At 44.9% G+C, this 18957-nt stretch overlaps 1 protein-coding gene across 1 annotated transcript in view; it reads right to left on the bottom strand.

Annotated features, from left to right (window-relative positions):
- The window catches only part of SH3RF3 (SH3 domain containing ring finger 3), a 121801-nt gene that overhangs the window by 37368 nt on the left and 65476 nt on the right, over positions 1–18957 (bottom strand). Inside the window, exons 7-8 of the mRNA XM_067563548.1 lie at positions 17553–17803; positions 4788–5122 (exon numbers count right to left, since the gene is read on the bottom strand). Of these exons, the coding sequence (XP_067419649.1) occupies positions 4788–5122; positions 17553–17803 (586 nt within the window). The remainder of the gene's footprint in view (positions 1–4787; positions 5123–17552; positions 17804–18957) is intronic.

Genomic DNA, 18957 nt, shown 5'->3' with positions numbered 1-18957 from the left:
AATTGGCTGAGGTCATCAACCACTATGCTATAATTGCATGCTCTCAGCTGCATTCTACCAGCTGAACTTAAACAACACTCATCCTGATTGAAGAGATTGCATCCATGCTTTAAAAAACATAACACAAGGTCTTTAGTTTCATTCCCTCGCTGAGATCTCCTCTCATTCTTTCAAATAGGAGGAATACATAAAGTTTAGTGGGGATCATAGCTACAGATCCACTTAGTAGTTAGTAATTAACTAGATAGGGAACTGAAGAAAAAAACTCAAACACAATCTCTACCCTAAAATGAAGCAGTTTGCATCCACTTTTATTTTTTGTTGCCTTTTCTCTGACCTGGAGATATTTTAGGGAGTCTCTGTTCAATCCACAGGAAAGGGATTTGTTTGGACATACCCCCATCCTGGAGTGGTGATATTTTATTCCTGGAGCAGAACAGTGTTTACTACCAACCCCATCATGGCTCGGGATGGCAGGTCTGTGATGAACCCACTAAGCAGGAAATTACAATTCCCCATCACCAGCTCCCCACTGATCATTATCTTTCCTCTGGCCGGGTAGAAGAAAAGACCCTGGCACAGGAAATAAACAGGCACTTCTGGCAGGGGAAAGTGATTCCTGTTAGTCCCATCCCCACTGCACTTCCCTTTCTCCTGGCCAGGTAGGAGGAAGGACGCTGACCCAGGAAGTGCCTGGGCACTCTTGGAGAACAGCAGTCACATGGTGAGCCAAAAGCCAATTGTAGAGGCTCCTCAAGAACATGCGTGCAGAGCTGTGTGTGGAACAGGCTGTGACTGCTGGATGTGTTAGCTGGCTGCTGGTCTGTATGGGACTTATGAATAAGGGTCTGCTTAAATATCGTGCCCCCTAACTTCTCCACTGCTGTTTGGTGGGCAGCGCTGCCTTTGGAGATGCCTGGGCAGCAGCCTCTGCTCTACCTTCAGAGCTAGGTGGCCAGAGACCATATTTCACAGGGGAGACCAGATTTCATGGTCCATGAGTGATTTTCACGGCTGTGAATTTGGTAGACCCCCACTTAGACCCCTAGGGAGCAGCAGTGGCTGGGCAGGGAGCCAGTGCAAAGGGGCCCCAGTGAGAGACACACCATTAAGTGATTCTGGCCTGGAAACCAGCAGACTCCCATTTCCTTGAACAGAGACTGGACTGGAGAGGGCACCCCAGACACTAGGTCTGAAGAGCCCTGACTCTTGATTGGGCTGCTCCAGGGGCCAAACGAGAACTGCTATTGCTCACCTTGAACTGTAACTGGTCACCCTCTTTACCTAGGGTATTTGTAAGCTTCCCTTTCTCTGCCAGCCCTAGTAAAACAGCCTTTCACTTAGGTTAGTTCCGGCAACTGAAGCACCTTCAGTGCTTGCCTCTGAGTCGTGGTAGGCATGGCAGGCTCCTGGTGCCTGAGGGGTTTGGTACTGCAGCACTGAGCAGCTATGATAATTACAGGTCTTGCTCCCCATTTGACCCTCTTTCCTGCTGTGTATCACGCATCCCTCTCCCTAGGCTGTGTCCAGCACTTCCTGACTCTCACTGTGCACCTCATCCCCTGTTCCACCCCTCCTGCTGTTCTGTGCAGTGACTCCTGTTACACTTCCCGACTTTACTACTAGCTTGCATCTCCTTTTGTGCCTCCCTTACACTGCTGCTCCTTTGCTCCTACTTGCTTCCCTTTATTCTGCCCCCAACCCGGCATTCCATCCTGCGGTGTCTCCCCTGCTTCCACTTGACTCCACTTCCCCCACTGCTCTGTCTTGAGCTGGGACAGCAGCTTTGACCTCTGAGCCTTCCACTTCTCAACCTGCTCTGCCCAGCCCTGTTGCCAGAGCAGCTTCCTGCTTACAGAGGGCAAAGCTGAACACACTGAGCAGTGGGCTTGAGCCTTGATCCCTTGTCGAAGTACGCCAACTGTTTGTGAGGCTGCTGACAGACAGCGGCTTTGAGACTTGCCTACAACCTAAGCACCACCTAGCATGTGAGTGGCCGAACAGACGAGTAAGGGGTAGAGACAAAGTGCTGGCTCATTATGACTCACCCCAACTGCAGGAAGGGATCATCTCGTGCTGGGGGGAGAAATGTGGGAGAAGGTATAAGGCTAAGTGAAGACTGCAACTGCCCAGTTAACCTGAACCACTGTAATGGGCCAAATTCTGCCTTCTGACATACGAGTGGCTCCCAGTGAAATCAATGGATGTTCGGCTCCTTTGAAAATCTGTGACCTCCACATAGTGCCTAAATATGAATTGAGGTACCGGAGTGTGCCAGGTTGGAAAGTTTTGGCCAAGATGTTTCAAAAAGAGGCTGAAATAGAGGATTTATGTTTGAGGAATTAAAAGCCGCCTATGGGAATTACTTTCAATGGGAGATGAGTGGCTCTATCCCTTGCACTGCTCTGCAACGCTCAACCCTGGGGGATTCCTTTTGCTGCCTCTCTTTAAACCACAATGGGATGGGCTCACTGCACAATTGGAGGAAGTTTGGATTGTGCTCAGATGTGAACTGTATGGCTGACCTTGATCTCTATCCAGACTTGCATCTCAACTTTGGCTTAGGCTCTTCTGTAGTGGCTTTAAGTCTGTTACTAGCCTAAATCTCAGCTTCCTAAAAGTTCTATTCTGATTGTGCAGAGAATAGGTGCATAGTAAGGACTGGATGAGCCTCAATCGCCACTTCTAAAAAGAGCAGCTAAGATAAGAATGAAATATTATGTGAATAGATTTGGGGGTCTATTGTTCAAAGCACAGGACAGTTATATGCCTTTCTCACCCACGATTTGAGAAGAATAAGCCTGTAAGATTCCAAAATATCATTTTAATAATCACTTCCTCTTCCAGACTTTTTGCAGAGACTGTCAGTTTTCAGCAATGCTTTGCATTACTAAAACATACAGATTGTTTTTTTTGATAATTGTCCATGAAATCAAATAATCATGGCTTTTATTTTTCCTCAAATTCAATAACTTTCAGCTGCATATGTTTGGATGAAGTCACAAATATTTTGGAAAACAACACCGTATAGCTGGGTTTGCGTATTTTAAATGTGGAATCTCACAGAAATCTATCAACAAAAATGTACAGACATTTGGAATACTTTCTGAATTTTTAAAAAAAGTACCAATATCCCATTGCATTAAGCCCAGATATGGAACACATTTCTGAGGTAACACGGAGATCTTCCACTAAATTTGCCAATATATTGTAGGGTTTTTTCCCTTACAAAAAAAGTAACTTGAGTTGTAAGTAAAAAGTATTACATTGATCAAGTATCATGGAGCATTTGGTATTAATTGGGAATTCATTCTTTAGAAACAGATGCCTAAATTTCACTTCCAGGGTAGAATTGGATGCACTTCTTCTCTTTATTGAAAAACATCAGGAAGATGTTTAAGAGAGAGAATTAAGAGGGGATTTTAACACTCACATTCCTCATCTTAGTGAAACTAGCATTTATCTGTGAACCTGCGTATGTCATATTTACCAAGTTTCCTTCAGCACACTCAGAAGATCTCCAAACACAGTATTATTGTGTGCACTGTGAATGTTTGCCCCATGCATGTCTGCCACTATGGAACAACTTAGTGACCTTGCAAAAAAAAAAAAAAGAAAAGAAAAGAAAAAAGAATTTCTGCAAGTCCAGGAGAAAGCTAAACTCCCCATTTCTCATGCTGTTCAAATACAAGCCACAGCTTGCTTCCAGGCAGAGTTTATCAATAGGCTCTGCTATGGTGTCCAATGGACAACTCTCGGATTTGATATATGGGAACTGTTCACAACATGTAAACTCAGGATGAAAGCAAAATATTTGTTAAAAGTCTAAAAGGCTGAGACTATTTAAAGCACTGGCTTTCATTAGCAACACATTTCAGGCGCAGACAATGAAATATTGTTTCCAGTGTTGATTCCTAGAAGCTTGAATCTACAATGTATCAATCACATACTGCAATGAGTCATATTTAATCCAGTTCTCTATGTTTCACTGAACCATGGCAATGCAATTTTCTGAAAGAAATGGAGATGTTTACAGAACTGTTAACGCTCCTACCATTTATAAGTCAGTGTTTTATTACGCTTCCATCACCAGGCCCCAAGGCTTGTACCTCATAAAACTTCTTCCATGTAATTAGCAGATAGTTTCTGACTTGGCCATCTGGTTGTGAAGCCTAAGACTCTCCAGTAATGTCTTTCTACACTATTTCAAATTTGTAAGATTCAGACACCAATTATGTAAAGTGCCAGAAGGTAGAAATCGAACAGATTAACAGCCTAACTCGTTTCTCATGTGCAAGAGGATAATGCTACAGTACAACCATTGAACAGATTTTAAAAAAGCATGAAAATAGTTGTAGCTATGGATGCCCAGCTGGAACATGATGAAATGCTGTTTCTGCCTCTCATAGAAAACCTGGTGAGCAAAAGTATGACTTGATGATTTGTTCGTCCTTAGCTTCCCTTATTTAAACATAGGATTGGGGGACCTTTGACACCTATAGAGGATTGTTTCTATGACAGACAGCGAGGAAAAACATCAGTCTGTAAGTTCTAGGTGCAGACAAGATGCAGGCTCAGCAATCTTGTTAAACCTGAGAGTTTGGCAGATTAACCAGGAAAAGTATCACATCCCTCCCCAAACATAAAAGAGGCATTAATCAAAAATACATGGTTTTAGCCAAGATGTTTGGTGGAAAGAAGGAGAAAATAAGCCAGATATCATTCAAGATTTCAAAAAAGGCACACTGCTTCCCCCACTGCTAAACTACACCAGAGAATGTGATTACCTTTTCATTTTTCCTTTCTTCTGCTTTACAGGAGGTGTTGGTCGGGCTGGAAGTCACCAAGCTGCTGATCGGTCCATTTCCTGCGTCCCCATTCAAGTTGGCTGCACTGACGTTTGGAGGAGTAATGGCTGCTGCTGCTGAAGTGAGGGGAATGATGGGCCTGGCACACTGTACTCCAGGAATAACCTGAACAGGGGATTGGTGGACATGTTGTGGAGAAGCCATGGAGTGTGGCCTAACCACAGTGGCTGGGAGACGGGATGGAGAGTTTTGGGTTCTCAGTGGTGACACTGTCGCCGTGGGCCGCTCCGGCACCTGAACGGAGGGGTGTGCTACTGAAGAGTAATAGGGGGAAAACAAAGCAAAGAATGCAACTTGTCACTGCTGATACAGTTCAAAACAACAGATAATTTTATTTTACTTTATAATAAACATACTTTATTGCCTACTGTTAAGTGTCCACAAGAGAGGTAAAAGTTGTCTGAACATCAGAATGTATTGTACTGGAAACAGAGCTCAGTGAAATTTTTGTTGAAAAATGCAGATTCAGGTTACCCAAAACATTTTGCGAATTTGTGTCGACTTTGGCAAATTGTTTCAGACAAAATGCAAAAAGAAAAGATTTCCATGTCTAAATCAATCGTTTTGACATTATCCAAATGAAACATTTTGGTTTTCTGGGCTAGATTCATACATTCACAAAAATGAGGAGATGGAGAGGCAGTGCTGCCAGCCTCTCTTGAATCCAACAGCTCTGTGCATAGGCCACTCACTGGGACATGGGAGACTGGTTCAAATTCCCACCCTGGAGCACGGCCTTTAACTAGGTGAGTGCCCTAACCACCAGGCTACTGGTTATTTTGATGTAGGTTTCTCTCAGTCTAGCCTGTTGAAGTTATTCCACTTTGTATAAAATAGCTGAGTTGTCATCAGACCCAGGAGAGAGAAAGTGAGAGTGACTTTATAGCCCATGGTTAGGGCACTTACCTGGGAATGGGGACAGCCAAGTTCCAGTCCCTACGCCAATGAAAATTGAAGTATTTTATACAAAGTGGAAGAGCTTGAAGACAGCCTACAATAGGTGGTTAGCTCACGTGAGTGCAGGGATTCACTTTTCTGTTTCAGAGTGGGGATCCAAACTTAGGTTTCCCACACCTCAGTGAGTGTCCTAAACACTGGGCTTTCAGGTAGAAGAGTGTGTGTATGGGGGAGGGCAGATGGCACAACACCACCACCACAAAATTTGGGATTTGAGTCAAACAGATTTTTTTCTCCAATTTTTCAGAACTGCCAGTGAATCAAAAAATCAGTTGTTCATGCAGCTCTAACTGGAAGTCTTTTCCTAATATGAAAAACACCATGTTTTAAAATAAAACTCCACAATTTTCACCACATCTTGTGAACAGCCCACTGAGTGTACCGTTGATTTTACAATCCTTGAATGTCCAAGGGATTTCCTCTTCAAAGTAAACAAAAATATACTCCTTTTTAAAATAAATTCCTACTTCATTCTGATAGTTACTGATAATTCCTTGACAATTTCAGTCCCAACTATTAAACCTACATCAGCAGGGGCTAATTTATATGATCAAAACTAATCTTGTATTTTTGAAATGTGATTTAAAAAAAGCAAAACCTGTACAATATTTCAAGGCTTAACAGAATATATCAGCAGTTTAAAAAAGAGAGTAGCAAATCTTTTTGCTGTTCAAGACAAGTTAAATAGTACCAATCATAAAGCACTTTGAGATCAGCCTTGTTTCTGCAAAGAAGATCCTAAAGGGACTATGCAAAATGGTTTAGTTTTCCTTCTCCAGATAGGTGAACTTTACTTCACCTCAGCTGACCACCACCAAGAACCAGGGAATTACTGCTCATCCGTGTAACTATAATTACCACACACTGACTATCAATGTCAGATCTCCAAAGAATCGGGAGACTATAGAATGCTTCAAGTGTTAAAAAGTACAACACATAGTGCTCCATTTCCATGCCTATGTTTTTTCTGACCTCCATGTGAGTTTGTTGCTTTGCCATAACCTGAATTCATAATTAGTAATGTTCACTGATGACTATTTTTGTTCTGTTCTCGTATTTCATATATTCACGTATATTGTAAGTCAACAAGAACATGACTTGAATATTGTATCTTTTTTTATTTTAGCTTAGAAGCACCTTCATTATTTTGGGAAATAGGAATAAGTTTCTCCACTCTGCAGGACCAGTTGCAGACGAGTTCTGTAGGATTTGGGCTACTGGACACCGGCCTATTATGGCCATTGTGGATTGGTGAGAAAGAAACTGAACTGGAATATATCTTAAGTCAATTTGGGAAATTCTGCTCATTTTCCTTTTATGCTGTGAATTACATATTGTGTATAATATATTGTTTGTGTTTTTAAGGTTTTAGAATAAACCTCAAATACACATGGAATGTATAAGAAGCACAACAAACTAAGTGCAGAAGAGATGTATATTTCATGAATTATTCTGCTCTCTGACTACTCTGCATGCCAAAATGTTGGAAGGATATTGAGGTGTGGTCTCAAAACCGCATGGGACAAGGAGACTGCAGGGAGTGCAGGCAGGTAGCTTCTGAAGGCAGAAGGCAGCTACATGGATTAGCTGAGGGAGGGGAAAGAGAGGCTCTGATGGATCTACCTGGAGTAAAATTATCCTGCAACCACATCCTGTCTTAGCTTCAGGAGAACACTTCTTTATGGCAACATGGACATCTGAACCAACAGGAGCTACCTGGAAGGTTCCAGAAAGCCAAAGATATATTGTACTGCTAGATGTGTGCAAACTGATGCTAACTTGGTTACTATTACCAGATATACAACATAGTGACATGTTAATTCTACTTTCCAACAAGCATTCCATTCCTGCATCCTGCACCTTCCCAAACTGTGTATATGTTTCAACCCATGCATGGTCTGACTAGAAGGGCTGCTGACTAAACAAGAGCTGGAGAAGAAATCTGGAGAAATTGCTGATCTGTTCATTTGCTCATTGTTCATTATTCACAAGTACTTACAGAACATTGATAAGGAAAGCAAAGGGACACAAGGAGAAATTGATGGCCGACAGAGCTAAGGACAATAAAAAGTTGTTTAAATCTATTAGGAACAAAAAGATTCCTAAGAATGATGTTGTGCCGTTCCTAGATGTTAATGGTAGAATTATCAATAGTAATGCACAAAAGGAAGACATCTACTTCAATAGATATCTCTGTTCTATATTTGGGAAAAAATAGGTAATGTAGTCATATCATATAATAATATTTTCTATTCCTCTAGTATCTTAAGAGGAAAACTGCAGCTACTAAAGTTAAACATTTCTAAATCAGCAGGTCCTGATAACTTGCAATGAAGAGTTTTAAAAGAGCTGGGTGAGGAGCTTGCTGGACTGTTAATGTTGGTTTTCAATAAGTCTTGGAACACCACCAAAGAGCCAGAAGACCTGAAGGAAGCTAATGTTTGTGCCAATGATAAACAGGATGACCCTCCTGGGTAGTTATAGGCCTGTCAGTCTGACATCAATCCCAGACAAGATAATGGAGCAGCTGATACAGGACTTGATTAATAAAGGTTTAAAGAAAGGTAATATAATTAATGCCAATCAACATAGGTTTATGGAAAATAGATCTTGTCAAAATAATTTGATTTTTTTTTGAGATTATTACTTTTATCAACCAACTTTGTAGTGTTGATGTACTATACTTAGACCTCAGTGAGGCACCTAACTTGGTACCATATGACATTTTGATTAAAAAACTAGAAAAACATAAAATTAACATGGCACACATTGAATGGATTAAAAGCTAGCTAACTGATAGGACTCAAAATGTAATTGTAAACACGTAATGATCACTGAAAAGGTGTATTTTTAGTGGCATTCTGTGGGGATCAGTTCTGGGCTCTACATTTTTATTAATGACCTGAAAGAAAACATAAAACCATCACTGATAAAGTTAGCAGATGACACAAAATTTGTCAGAATGATAAATAATTAAGAGGCCAGATCACTGACAGAGCAACATGAATTGCTTTGTATTCTGGGCTCAAGGAAAAAGTATGTGTTTTAATATAGCTAAATGTCAGTGTGTACATGGAGGAACAAAGAATATAGGCTATATTAGCACGCAGGGGGATGCGGGACTCTATCCTGGGAGCAATGACTCTAATAAGATTTGGGGGTCACAGTGGATGATCAACTGAACATGCACTCCCACTGTGACGCTGTGGCCAAAAGAACAAATGCAATCCTAGGATGCATAAACAGGGAATCTCGAGGAGAAGTATTTGGTAATGGTGTGACCATTGCTAGAATACAGTGTCCCATTTTGGATGTCCATAATTCAAGAAGGATGTCAATAAATTGAAGAGGATTCAGAGAAGAGCCACAAGAATGACTAGAGGATTAGAAAACAGGCCTTATAGTAATAGATTTAAGAGCTCAATCTATTTAGCTTAACAAAGAGAAGGTCAAGGGGTGACTTGTTTACAGTCTAAGTACAGTTTACAGTCTAACTCCTACATAGGAAATGAGTATTCAATAATGGGCTCTTTAATCTAGCAGTAAAAGGTACAATAAGATCCAAAGGCTGGAAGTTATAGTTAGGGCTGGTTCACACTTACCGTGCGATTCGGCAGCAGTCGAGGGGAGTTACGCAAACTACGCAGAGTAGTTTGCGTAACTCACGTCGATTGCTCTGCTTCCCTTCTGCACGGTGTTTACATTGCGCTGAGCCGACGGGAACGGCACTACGCTACTTGAGGGGGTGGACTTACTCAGTCGACTTCCTGATCGATTGAGTGGGTCTCGCTGACCGCTCAATCGATCCAGAAAGATCGATATGGTGGCGGTGAATTTGCTGCCGTCAGTATAAACGTAGCCTTAGACTAACTCAGACTGGAAATAAGGGGTACTTTTTTAACAGTGAGCGTAATTAACCTTAGAACAATTTACAAAGAGTTGTGGTAGATTTTCCATCACTGGCAATTTTTCAATGAAGTTTGGATGCTTTTCTAAAAGATACACTTTAAGAATTATTTTGGGGACGTTCTATGCCCTATGTTAGACAGGCGGTCTAGATGATCACAATGATCCTTTCTGGCCTTAAATCTATGAATCTACTCTCTGAACGATAAAAAAAATTATGATAATTAAATTATATTCTAGAGTGACTTATATACATGTAAAGATATGCCACTGTGTGTTACAGCCAAAGAAATAGAGTCCACGCTACTTTTCAATAAGATATAGATTCATGTGTATTTGATGACTTTTCCACTTGGCCTGTGTTATGCAGGAGGTCAGATTAGATGAACATAATGGTCCTTTCTGGCCTTAATCTATGAATTTATGCTTTATATTGTAGCAAATTAATATACCTTATCTAGTCTATTCTGAATCTATAATCTTCAGTTGCCAGCATTCCCACTGCTTTTCTCTCAGTCTTTATAAACACAAGGGCTCAAGTCACCATAAAACATTAAAAACAAAATGGTTTTAAATTTTGCCATAAAAATCTACCATGTAATTTACTTTTAATTCACTCAACATTGCAACTATTTAACTTCAGGAAAGCAGCATAAATTCTGTTCCAGAAAATCATGCTTTGAATCAAAAAGGAAAACTAGAAACAACAATGGCTTCCTGCTGTGCAAACCTCTTATTAGCATTTCAAAAAGATGACACTATTTTTTGGATATTTTCCTTCATCACCTGTGCTGAGTCTTCTTTTGCCTAATATATATCTTTCATCCTTGAAGCCCAGTGAAATGCTTCTTAATTTTAAGTCATGTATTACTTGCTTTGTGATAAGTGCAGTACTTTTTCTGTCAGTAAGCCAATTGGCCTTAGAAATATTAATCTTCTTAGCATGCAGGATGCTTTATTCTCTAAAATAAATTATGTAAACATTTGTAACCACTGTAATCTATTTCAGCTGTGTAAACAGAACAATCTGATAAACACAGCATAGTTTCCAGAGATCAATAGAAGTCCCTAAATATTACAAGCAAACAAAACATATCCTATTACATATGGACTGAGCTTTGACTAAAATGAAAGTCTTGCAAAGGAAGAGCAGGTTACTTACCTGCAACTGGATACTTTTCGAGATGTGTGCTCCCTATTTGTATTTCAAACGTAGGTGAACTTGCTCACCATGTGCCAGAGCCGGAAGTTTTTCAGCAGCAGTGTCAGTTGACTCGTACAGCTGCCTTACATCACCACGTGCTCCATGAGAGGTTATGAGGCCATGCGAGGTGATACACCCTCTAACTGCTGCATAGAGAGTCTGCAGCTGAGGGGAAGTTGGGCAGGTATTGGATACAAATAGGGACCACACATCTTGAAGAACCTCCAGTTACAGGTAAATAACCTCCTGTTCTTCTTCGAGTGATGGTCACGATATGTATTCCAAACGTGGGTGAGCATGGAGTAGTGATCAGCTCGGAGGTGGGTGCAAGGACATGATGGGTAAGACCCGCTACAGGACGGCACGGCCTTCTGTGGTAACTGCAGCTGCCCACTGGTCGATGGCGTAGTGCACTGTGAAGGTGTGGACAGAGCATCATGTTGCTGCATCGCAGATCTAGTGCCAGGGCACCTCCATCAGGGAGGTGGAGGTGGTTGCATGCGCCCGCGTAGAATGCACTGTGATTCTGCCAGACAGTATCGCGCTGGAGTGCACATAGCATTCTGTAATGCACTTAGTGATCAATTGGATATGTGCTGTGAGGAGAGGGCCTGCCCTCTCAACCGTTCCGCGATGGCTACAAAGAAGCATGGGGAGGCACGAAAGGTGCAAGTCCTGTCCAAGTAGAAGGCCAGTGCTCTATGGACATCCAGGGAGTGCAGCCTGTCCATGAGCGGTTTAGGATGGAAGACTGGGAGATGGATAGAGTGGCTGAGATGAAACTTCCTTTGGGAGGAACTTAGTGTGAAGGTGCAGGGAGACCTTGTCTTTATGGAAAACTGTATCTGGGGGTCAGCCATCATGGCTGCCGGTTCGCTGCCCCGCTGGGCAGAGGTGATGGCCAACAAGAAAAGGACCATCATGGATAGGTGGGCAAGGGAGCATGTGGTCAGGCTGGGTGAGGGCAGACAGCACGAGGTTGAGGTCCCAGGGGTGTAGGGGTAAGGACTGGCAGGAAGCAGCTTGTCAGGCCCCTCAGAAACCAGGTAATGGTAGGGTGGGTAAACATTGACTGACTGTCCATGAGAAGGAGGAAGGCTCTAAGTGCCACGAGGTGGACATGGATCAAGCTGAATGCAAGGCCTGATCTTAAGCTCCGGGAGGTAGCCTAGGATGAAGGGCATGGAGACAGTGCGGAGGGGAGGCAGCGGTGTTGCGCCCAGGAGGTGAAGCACTTTCATTTTGCGGCGTAGCATGCTTTTGTAGACTTCCGCCGACTGTGTGTAAGGATATGGCAGATGGGCAATGAGCAGGCATTGTCTGTGCAGGAGCTCCCATCCAAAAACCAAGCCATCAGGTAGAGTGGGCCCAAGTTGGGGTAGTGAACCCTGCTGTTGTCCTGGGGGACAAAGTCCGGCCAGGTGGGGATCCTGATTTGTGGGCGGGCTGCAGTTTGAGTAGATCAGGAAACCAGACCTGACGGGGCCAGCGCGGGGCTATCAGAATGACCTTGGCCCGATCTTGGTGGATCTTGTGAAGGACCTGGGGGAGGAGAGGGAAAAGCATATCAATAGCTGTCATGCAAGAAGGAGGACAATGCCTCTGGCCCCCCGGAGCAGTAGAGGGGGAACTTGTGGTTTGCAAAGACGTTCCAGAGCGGGGTGCCCCACTGCCCAACAGATGGATTGTAGCATGGGGTTGTGGAGTTCCCACTCATGGTTGAGGTACCAGGTCCTGCTGAATGCATCTGCCAGGGAGTTCTGAGCCCCTGGGAGTTACACTGCATAGGGTACAATGTTGTGGCAGAGACACCAGCTCCAGAGGCGGATGGCCTCCGTGCAGAGTGACCAGGGTCTGGTGCCACTCTGTCTGTTTATGTACACCACGGCAGTGGTGTTGTCTGAGAGGATCTGGACATGCTGGTTGAGGAGCAGAGGCAGGAACATGTTTCAGGCCCTGCAGACCGCCCGCAGCTCCAATGTGTTGATGAGCATGCGTGCTTCCCTGGCAGTCCACCTCCCGTGCGCAGCACAGCCTGCCAAACGTGCGCCCTATCCCCCTAGGGAGGCATCTGTGGTGAGGGTGGCTATGGAGACAGGGATGGCAAACATGGTGCCTCGGAGCATCTTGGTAGGATTGATCCTCCACAAAAGTGATAAGCAGACGCAGCTGGGAATGGTCAAGGACGAGCCCAGGTGGTCGATATGGGGCCTGCAGACCAAGAGGAGCAACAGCTATAAGCAGTGCATATGGAGGCGTGCATGCGGCGTCACATAAGTGCAGGCCCCATGTGGCTGAGGAGGCAGAGACAATAGCGCACCATCGTGCACAGGTTGCGGCGCAGGGTCTTCAGAGTCTTGCTGGGCGAGTGGCAAAGCGGTCTACCGAAAGGAAGGCACGCGCTGCGACCGAGTCCAGGCACACATCACTGAAAGGATCGCCTGCGTTGGTAGGAACACGGATTTCTCCTCCTTGACACAGATGCCCAGCGAGGTGAGAAGCGAGCGGAGGGCTGTGGCTGCTGTTGCCGCCTCGGCAAAGGACAGAGCCATCAGCAGCCAGTCATCCAGATAGGGGAATACAAAGTGTCCCCCCTCCCACAGCAGAGATGGGCCGCTATGATAGCAAAGACCTTGGTGAAGATCCTGGGGGCCATCGTGATGCAGAATGGAAGGACCTGAAATTGATAGTGGTTATCACCCACACGCAAGTGGAGGAACTTGCGATGGGCCAGGTGGACACTGATATGGAAATATGCATCTTTCATGTCAAGGGCTGTGAATCATGTCCCCTGTGGGAGCGAATGATGGACGCGAGCGTCACCATACGGAACTTGGCCTTTCTGATGAAAATATTGAGTAAACATAGATCGAGTATAGGGCAGAGGCCCCTGTCCTTCTTCGGGATGAGAAAGTAAGAGGAGTAGAAGCCCCTGCCAATGAAGGGGGCAGGCATGGGTTCGATAGCACCCTTCCTGAGGAGGGTGTCTGCCTTGTGTTGAAGGAGGGTGTTGTAGGTGGGGCTCCCTAGAGAGATCTGGGGTGGGGGGGCTGGTGAGGTGGGAAAGTGAAGAATTCTATTGAGTAGCCATGTCGTATGATCTCCAATATCCATCGATCTGTGGTGATCTTGCCCCAATGGTGGGCAAATAGGGCAAGACAGGCCCTGAAGGTGGCATAGAGAGCCACAGGCAGTGACATGGTGGGTTTGCAGTTCTTGACCGCCGTATCAAAACTGGGTCTTCTGCTGGTGGCGAGGTACTTTTGTTATGCCCTGTTGGGCATGGACAGCATGATGCCAGCCTGTGCAATACTGCTTGTGGGGGTTGCAGAATGGCGTTGTGAATAGGCAGAGCTGTAAGTGTTGGGAGTTGGGGCTGGAGAATGTCCAACAGCTGCTCTGGTTGGTCCTGGACCTTCTCCAGGGGAATGCCCAAGTCGATGGCCACCCTCTGTTGCAACTCCTGGTACTGATTGTCAGGTGATTGTCAGGAGGTTAGAGGGTCGGTGGGATCAGGGCCTAGTCTGTAGAGGAGAAGGCTACTGTCAGGGCCGGTGGTGCTGAGTCGAGTTCCAGGTCCTCCTCCGGATCCAAGGCGATTGGTGCCGGCAAAGGGGTTGGGGTGGGCTGGTATGAGGCTACCAACAGTGGTTACGGGCGGCGATAAGGGTCCCACGTGGGCTAGTGGTGCCACAAGGCTGAGTCCTGATGGTACTGTGGGCTCCACAGATACGAGTACCACCCCGGCGGATCCAGAGAGTAAAGGGCCAGAAATGGTGGGGGCGTCCAGGAATCGGCACTATGCCAGGAGACTGGGGATAAAAGATGGCTCTTCCACCAAGAAGCCTTCTGTGACACTGAGCCAAAAAGGGTTAAGCACTAGCAGGCTGCATGACTCAAATTCAACCTCTAAAAACATATTAGAGGAATACATAAATGGCAATTAGGGGCATTCCTTATAGATACCTAAAACACCATGTTAGATGGACTAGGACTTTGAAATGTAGACTTGTATTGTTAAAAAATTGAAAGAAGAGAGACAAATACAATCACTGTTTTACACATCCCTGTTAGAGGTTAACAATGTACCCAAACAGTTCCTGTCATTATAGTTGATTCAGAGATCAAAAGACGATATTAACACTTAGATGAAACTTGGATGTTGTAATATTGTTGTCTTTATGTCTCTTTGAAGTGTGTAGTAAACTGCCTGTAAATGACTGGAGATGGGCAATTACCTTATATCAATCAATGCAGCTAATTACCAGTGTGTTCATAGGAAATAGGAGGTTTTACTTCAAGTGATCACCTATTAATCACTCAAGGAATACCTGCTGTCCAGAGACTATTGGTAACCTGCCAGAGATCTATAAAAAGAACTCTAGGGCCCTGATCATATATTTCAAGGCTGCTTGAACTTTACCCAGGGAAGTTTTGAATTGCAAGACAGAGGTCTCCAGGTCCAGTCTGGATTACCCTGCTATTTCTCATGGAAGAAATTATACAGACTCTGCACATGGACTGCTTATTGGATAATTTATAACCTATGGAATTGATTCTGAAAGAACTTTTTGCAACTCACCATCTCTACTATGAAACTGATCTAAGAACTGTATTCATGTGGGTATGTATAATGATCTTTTAACCAATACTTTCTCCATTTTCTTTTTTAATAGATATTTATTTAGTTAATAAGAATTGGCTGTAAGCGTGTATTTGGGTAAAATCTGAAATATCCATTGACCTGGTGGGTAATGTATCCGATCTCTTGGACTGGTAGAACTTTAAATATGATGAACAAGATTTTCAGTAATCCTCAACATGTTTGACTTCGTTGTCTGTGGGAGCCCAGGACTGGATCGCTTTGAGAGATCTGTATTTTTTGGCTTCTGGGTAACCAGTAAGGTGTTATAGAAGCTGTTTGGTTGCTGGACTGGTGAATCTAATTATTAGAAATCACCATCATTTTGGGGGATCATCTGCCCATTCTTTGCAGTTTGCTCTGATTGAGCCATCTCAGTGTGGCCCTCTCAGCGACCACGCTCACACCCTCCAAGTCCAAAGAAGTGGCAGAGCTGTTGGTGTGGGTGGTACCAAGACAAGTTGAGGAGGGTCACGGCTGAGGAGAAGTGGCTCATCTACCACGGTAGGTGGCCACGGGGCCGAGGGAAGTGGCGAGGGTGGATACAGCAGTTCCAAGTGGGATGTGGGGACCAGCAAATCCATCCAGCCTGGTGTCCAGGGTACATCCTAGCGTCTGCTGCTCTGAGAAGGGGTATGCATAGTGGAGCCTGAAGAATCCTGCCATGGCTGAGAACCACGCACTGGCAGGCTCTTGGGACCCTCGGTCATCGTGGGAGCTGGTGGGTCTCACTTCCACTTCACCTTGCCCTGTCTTACGGGTTGGCCCTGCGTAGGGTGACAATATTTCCTAAAGGGAAAATGGGACATTGCACAAGGCTCACCCAAGTCCCCACCTCCCATGGGGCTCACCTGAGCCTCCTGCCGCTCCACATGGAGTTGGTCCAAACCTCCCCCCACCCTTGCATGGAGCTGGCCTGAGTCAGTTGCCTGAGCCCTCCCAGCCCCCCACAGAGATGACCTGAGCCACTTGCCCAAGCCAACCCCTCCCCGAGCTGTCTGACATCACTATCTGCCCAAGCCCCACTCTGCAGGGCTGGCATTGGCGCTCACCCCCCCAAACGTTGCTTCATGCCCCAGTAGGGGGGTGTGCCCCACTTTTTTGGCAAAACTGGGCATTTGTCCCATTTGCTCTTACCAACTGATAGTTGTCCAGTTTGCCAAAAAAGTTGGGACAGGGTTTAAAAAAGGAAGAATGGGACGTATGGTCACCCTAGCCCTGTGGGGTCGTCACGCAACATCTCAGCTGGCTTGGGAAGGAAACATGGTGCGTCAGAGCAGTCTGGGATGGAGACCTGTGGTGTTCATGAGAGCACTTGTGACTTTCCTTGTGTGCCTTCTCACGTCTCGGTGGTGCTGATGGATCTGGGCATGAAGCTCAGGGTGGAGTGCTCACCACTGGACTTGCAGATATCACAGTGGGCAACAAGGTGTGTCTCACCCAGGTAGTAGAGACTACACGTGTGGTCATCGCTTATGGAGAATGAGCGAGGCACAAGGCGCAGTTCTTGAACCCAGGAACGTGAGGCATAATCCTCTGAAGGGGTCGGGGGAGGCCCCATACAGGGCTACTATAGAGACTAACTAACGTATTTACAGAAGTAAGAAGAAAAAAGAGAACAGAACTATCTATCTACAACAGACTGTCGTTCTCATAGGGGTTATGAGTGCGAAGAGAGGATTCCATCTCCAACCATTTGGTAACTGAGGGCGCATCACTCTGCCCGGCCTCTTATAACCTCGCATGGAGCATGTGACAATGTAAGGCCGCCGTGTGAGTCAATGGACACTGCTGCTGAAAAACTTTAGGCTCCGGTGCATGGCGTGCATGCACAGCCACGTTTGAAATACATACAGGGACCATCACTTGAAGAAGAACCTATTGATGCAACAGGATTCCAGTGACTTGTTCACGAAGGATACAATGTCGAAGTCTGAGAAGGTAAGGCAAACAGCATTAGGGAGACTATACATACCCATCTGCATGGCACTGCGAGTCTGGCTGACCATTTGCTGGGCTGAATACCTCAAGCAGTTATTCATTGGAGGAGACGCTGTTTGTTGTTGGGGATGAGTCTGAGGTACAGTGATTGGAACAACTGGTCTGACAGAAGTGGCTGTATTTGTAAGACTTGCACCTCCTGAGTGAACAGCTCCTGGGGATCCTTTTATTGTCTGAGCCCCACCTGCTAAGCTGTTCCTGGGCTGGCCACCTCCTATCGGCACTCTAAAGAGAAAGGAAGCATAATGTGAAAACTCTGTTAAGACATAGTTACTCACCTACTGCAGTGATTGTCATAAACTGCTGGGAGTCCCTGAAGCAGGAGATGATACAAATTAAGGTATTAAAATAAAATGAAGTTGAAAGTTAAATATTATTTTTTCTTTATATTTTCTAGAAAAATATATATTTTGGTGGAATTTTGCAACTCCCCTTCCTCCCCCCCATGGGGGAATCTCTCAAGTTTGAATGTACAGCACAAGACACAAGTGTTATAAAAACAGAAAGAAAATCTATTTTATTTCTATTAACTTGTTTGAAATCCAGAATTCCTACTTTAATTTAATATTTACTTAGGGCCTGAGCTCCATACAGATTTATGTGAGAAAAAAAGATGGGCAGCACCAAATCCTCACACTATGCTGGCAGAATCAGAATGGTGATGTTCAGGTTTGGACTGGGAGCCTCAAAAACAGTTGGTTTGGTCGGCTTTGGATTGTCATATGAACCATTCACCCAATTCAGAAGCATGATAAGTGAGCCCAGAGGCTGAGTGAACTCAACTCAACTGACCTCACTGGAAGGGAAATCTGTTTAAAAACAAACCAAGCCCGCACAAAACCTAGCCCTAACAGCTCTCCCGCATTGTACACATTTTCCTTCTCTTACCTGCTTGGCCCTGGAGATCCCTTGATTATCCGTGTTGCCTAGGCAAGCAGACAGAAGAGAATGCAGGGCCATATTGTTTCTTTATGCAGCCAGCTCAGCAGAGCACTGTTGTGCTGACCACGGCCAGCGCCACACCACAAACTTACATCAATATAACTGCATCACTCAGGTAGTTACACCGACCTAACTCTCATGTGGAGGTGAATTAACTACACGGACAGAAGAAGCAGCTCTCCCGTTGGCATAGTAGCGTCTTCACCAAAGTGTTGCAGTCGCTGCAGCTTTTTAAGCCTAGACCTGCCCCAACTCTCATTCTTTCCCTCCACTGACCTAGTAACTCTGCAGTCAGAAGGGGTGAATATGCTGCAGAGACCACTGTTGCTATGCTCTTTGATCTTACATAGACATTTAGGTTGTGTTCTTCTCAGCTATCCAAGTGCATGCTTCCTCCTTTCCAGCAGGAGGTGCTGTGAAACAGAGCAAAGAGGTTT

The sequence above is a fragment of the Emydura macquarii genome, unplaced genomic scaffold (genome assembly GCF_026122565.2).
Source record: "Emydura macquarii macquarii isolate MOO-44397 ecotype Brisbane River unplaced genomic scaffold, CSIRO-AGI_Emac_v2 contig_2531, whole genome shotgun sequence".
In the NCBI taxonomy this organism is placed as follows: Eukaryota; Metazoa; Chordata; order Testudines; family Chelidae; genus Emydura; species Emydura macquarii.
This window is presented reverse-complemented; position numbering and strand designations above follow the sequence as displayed.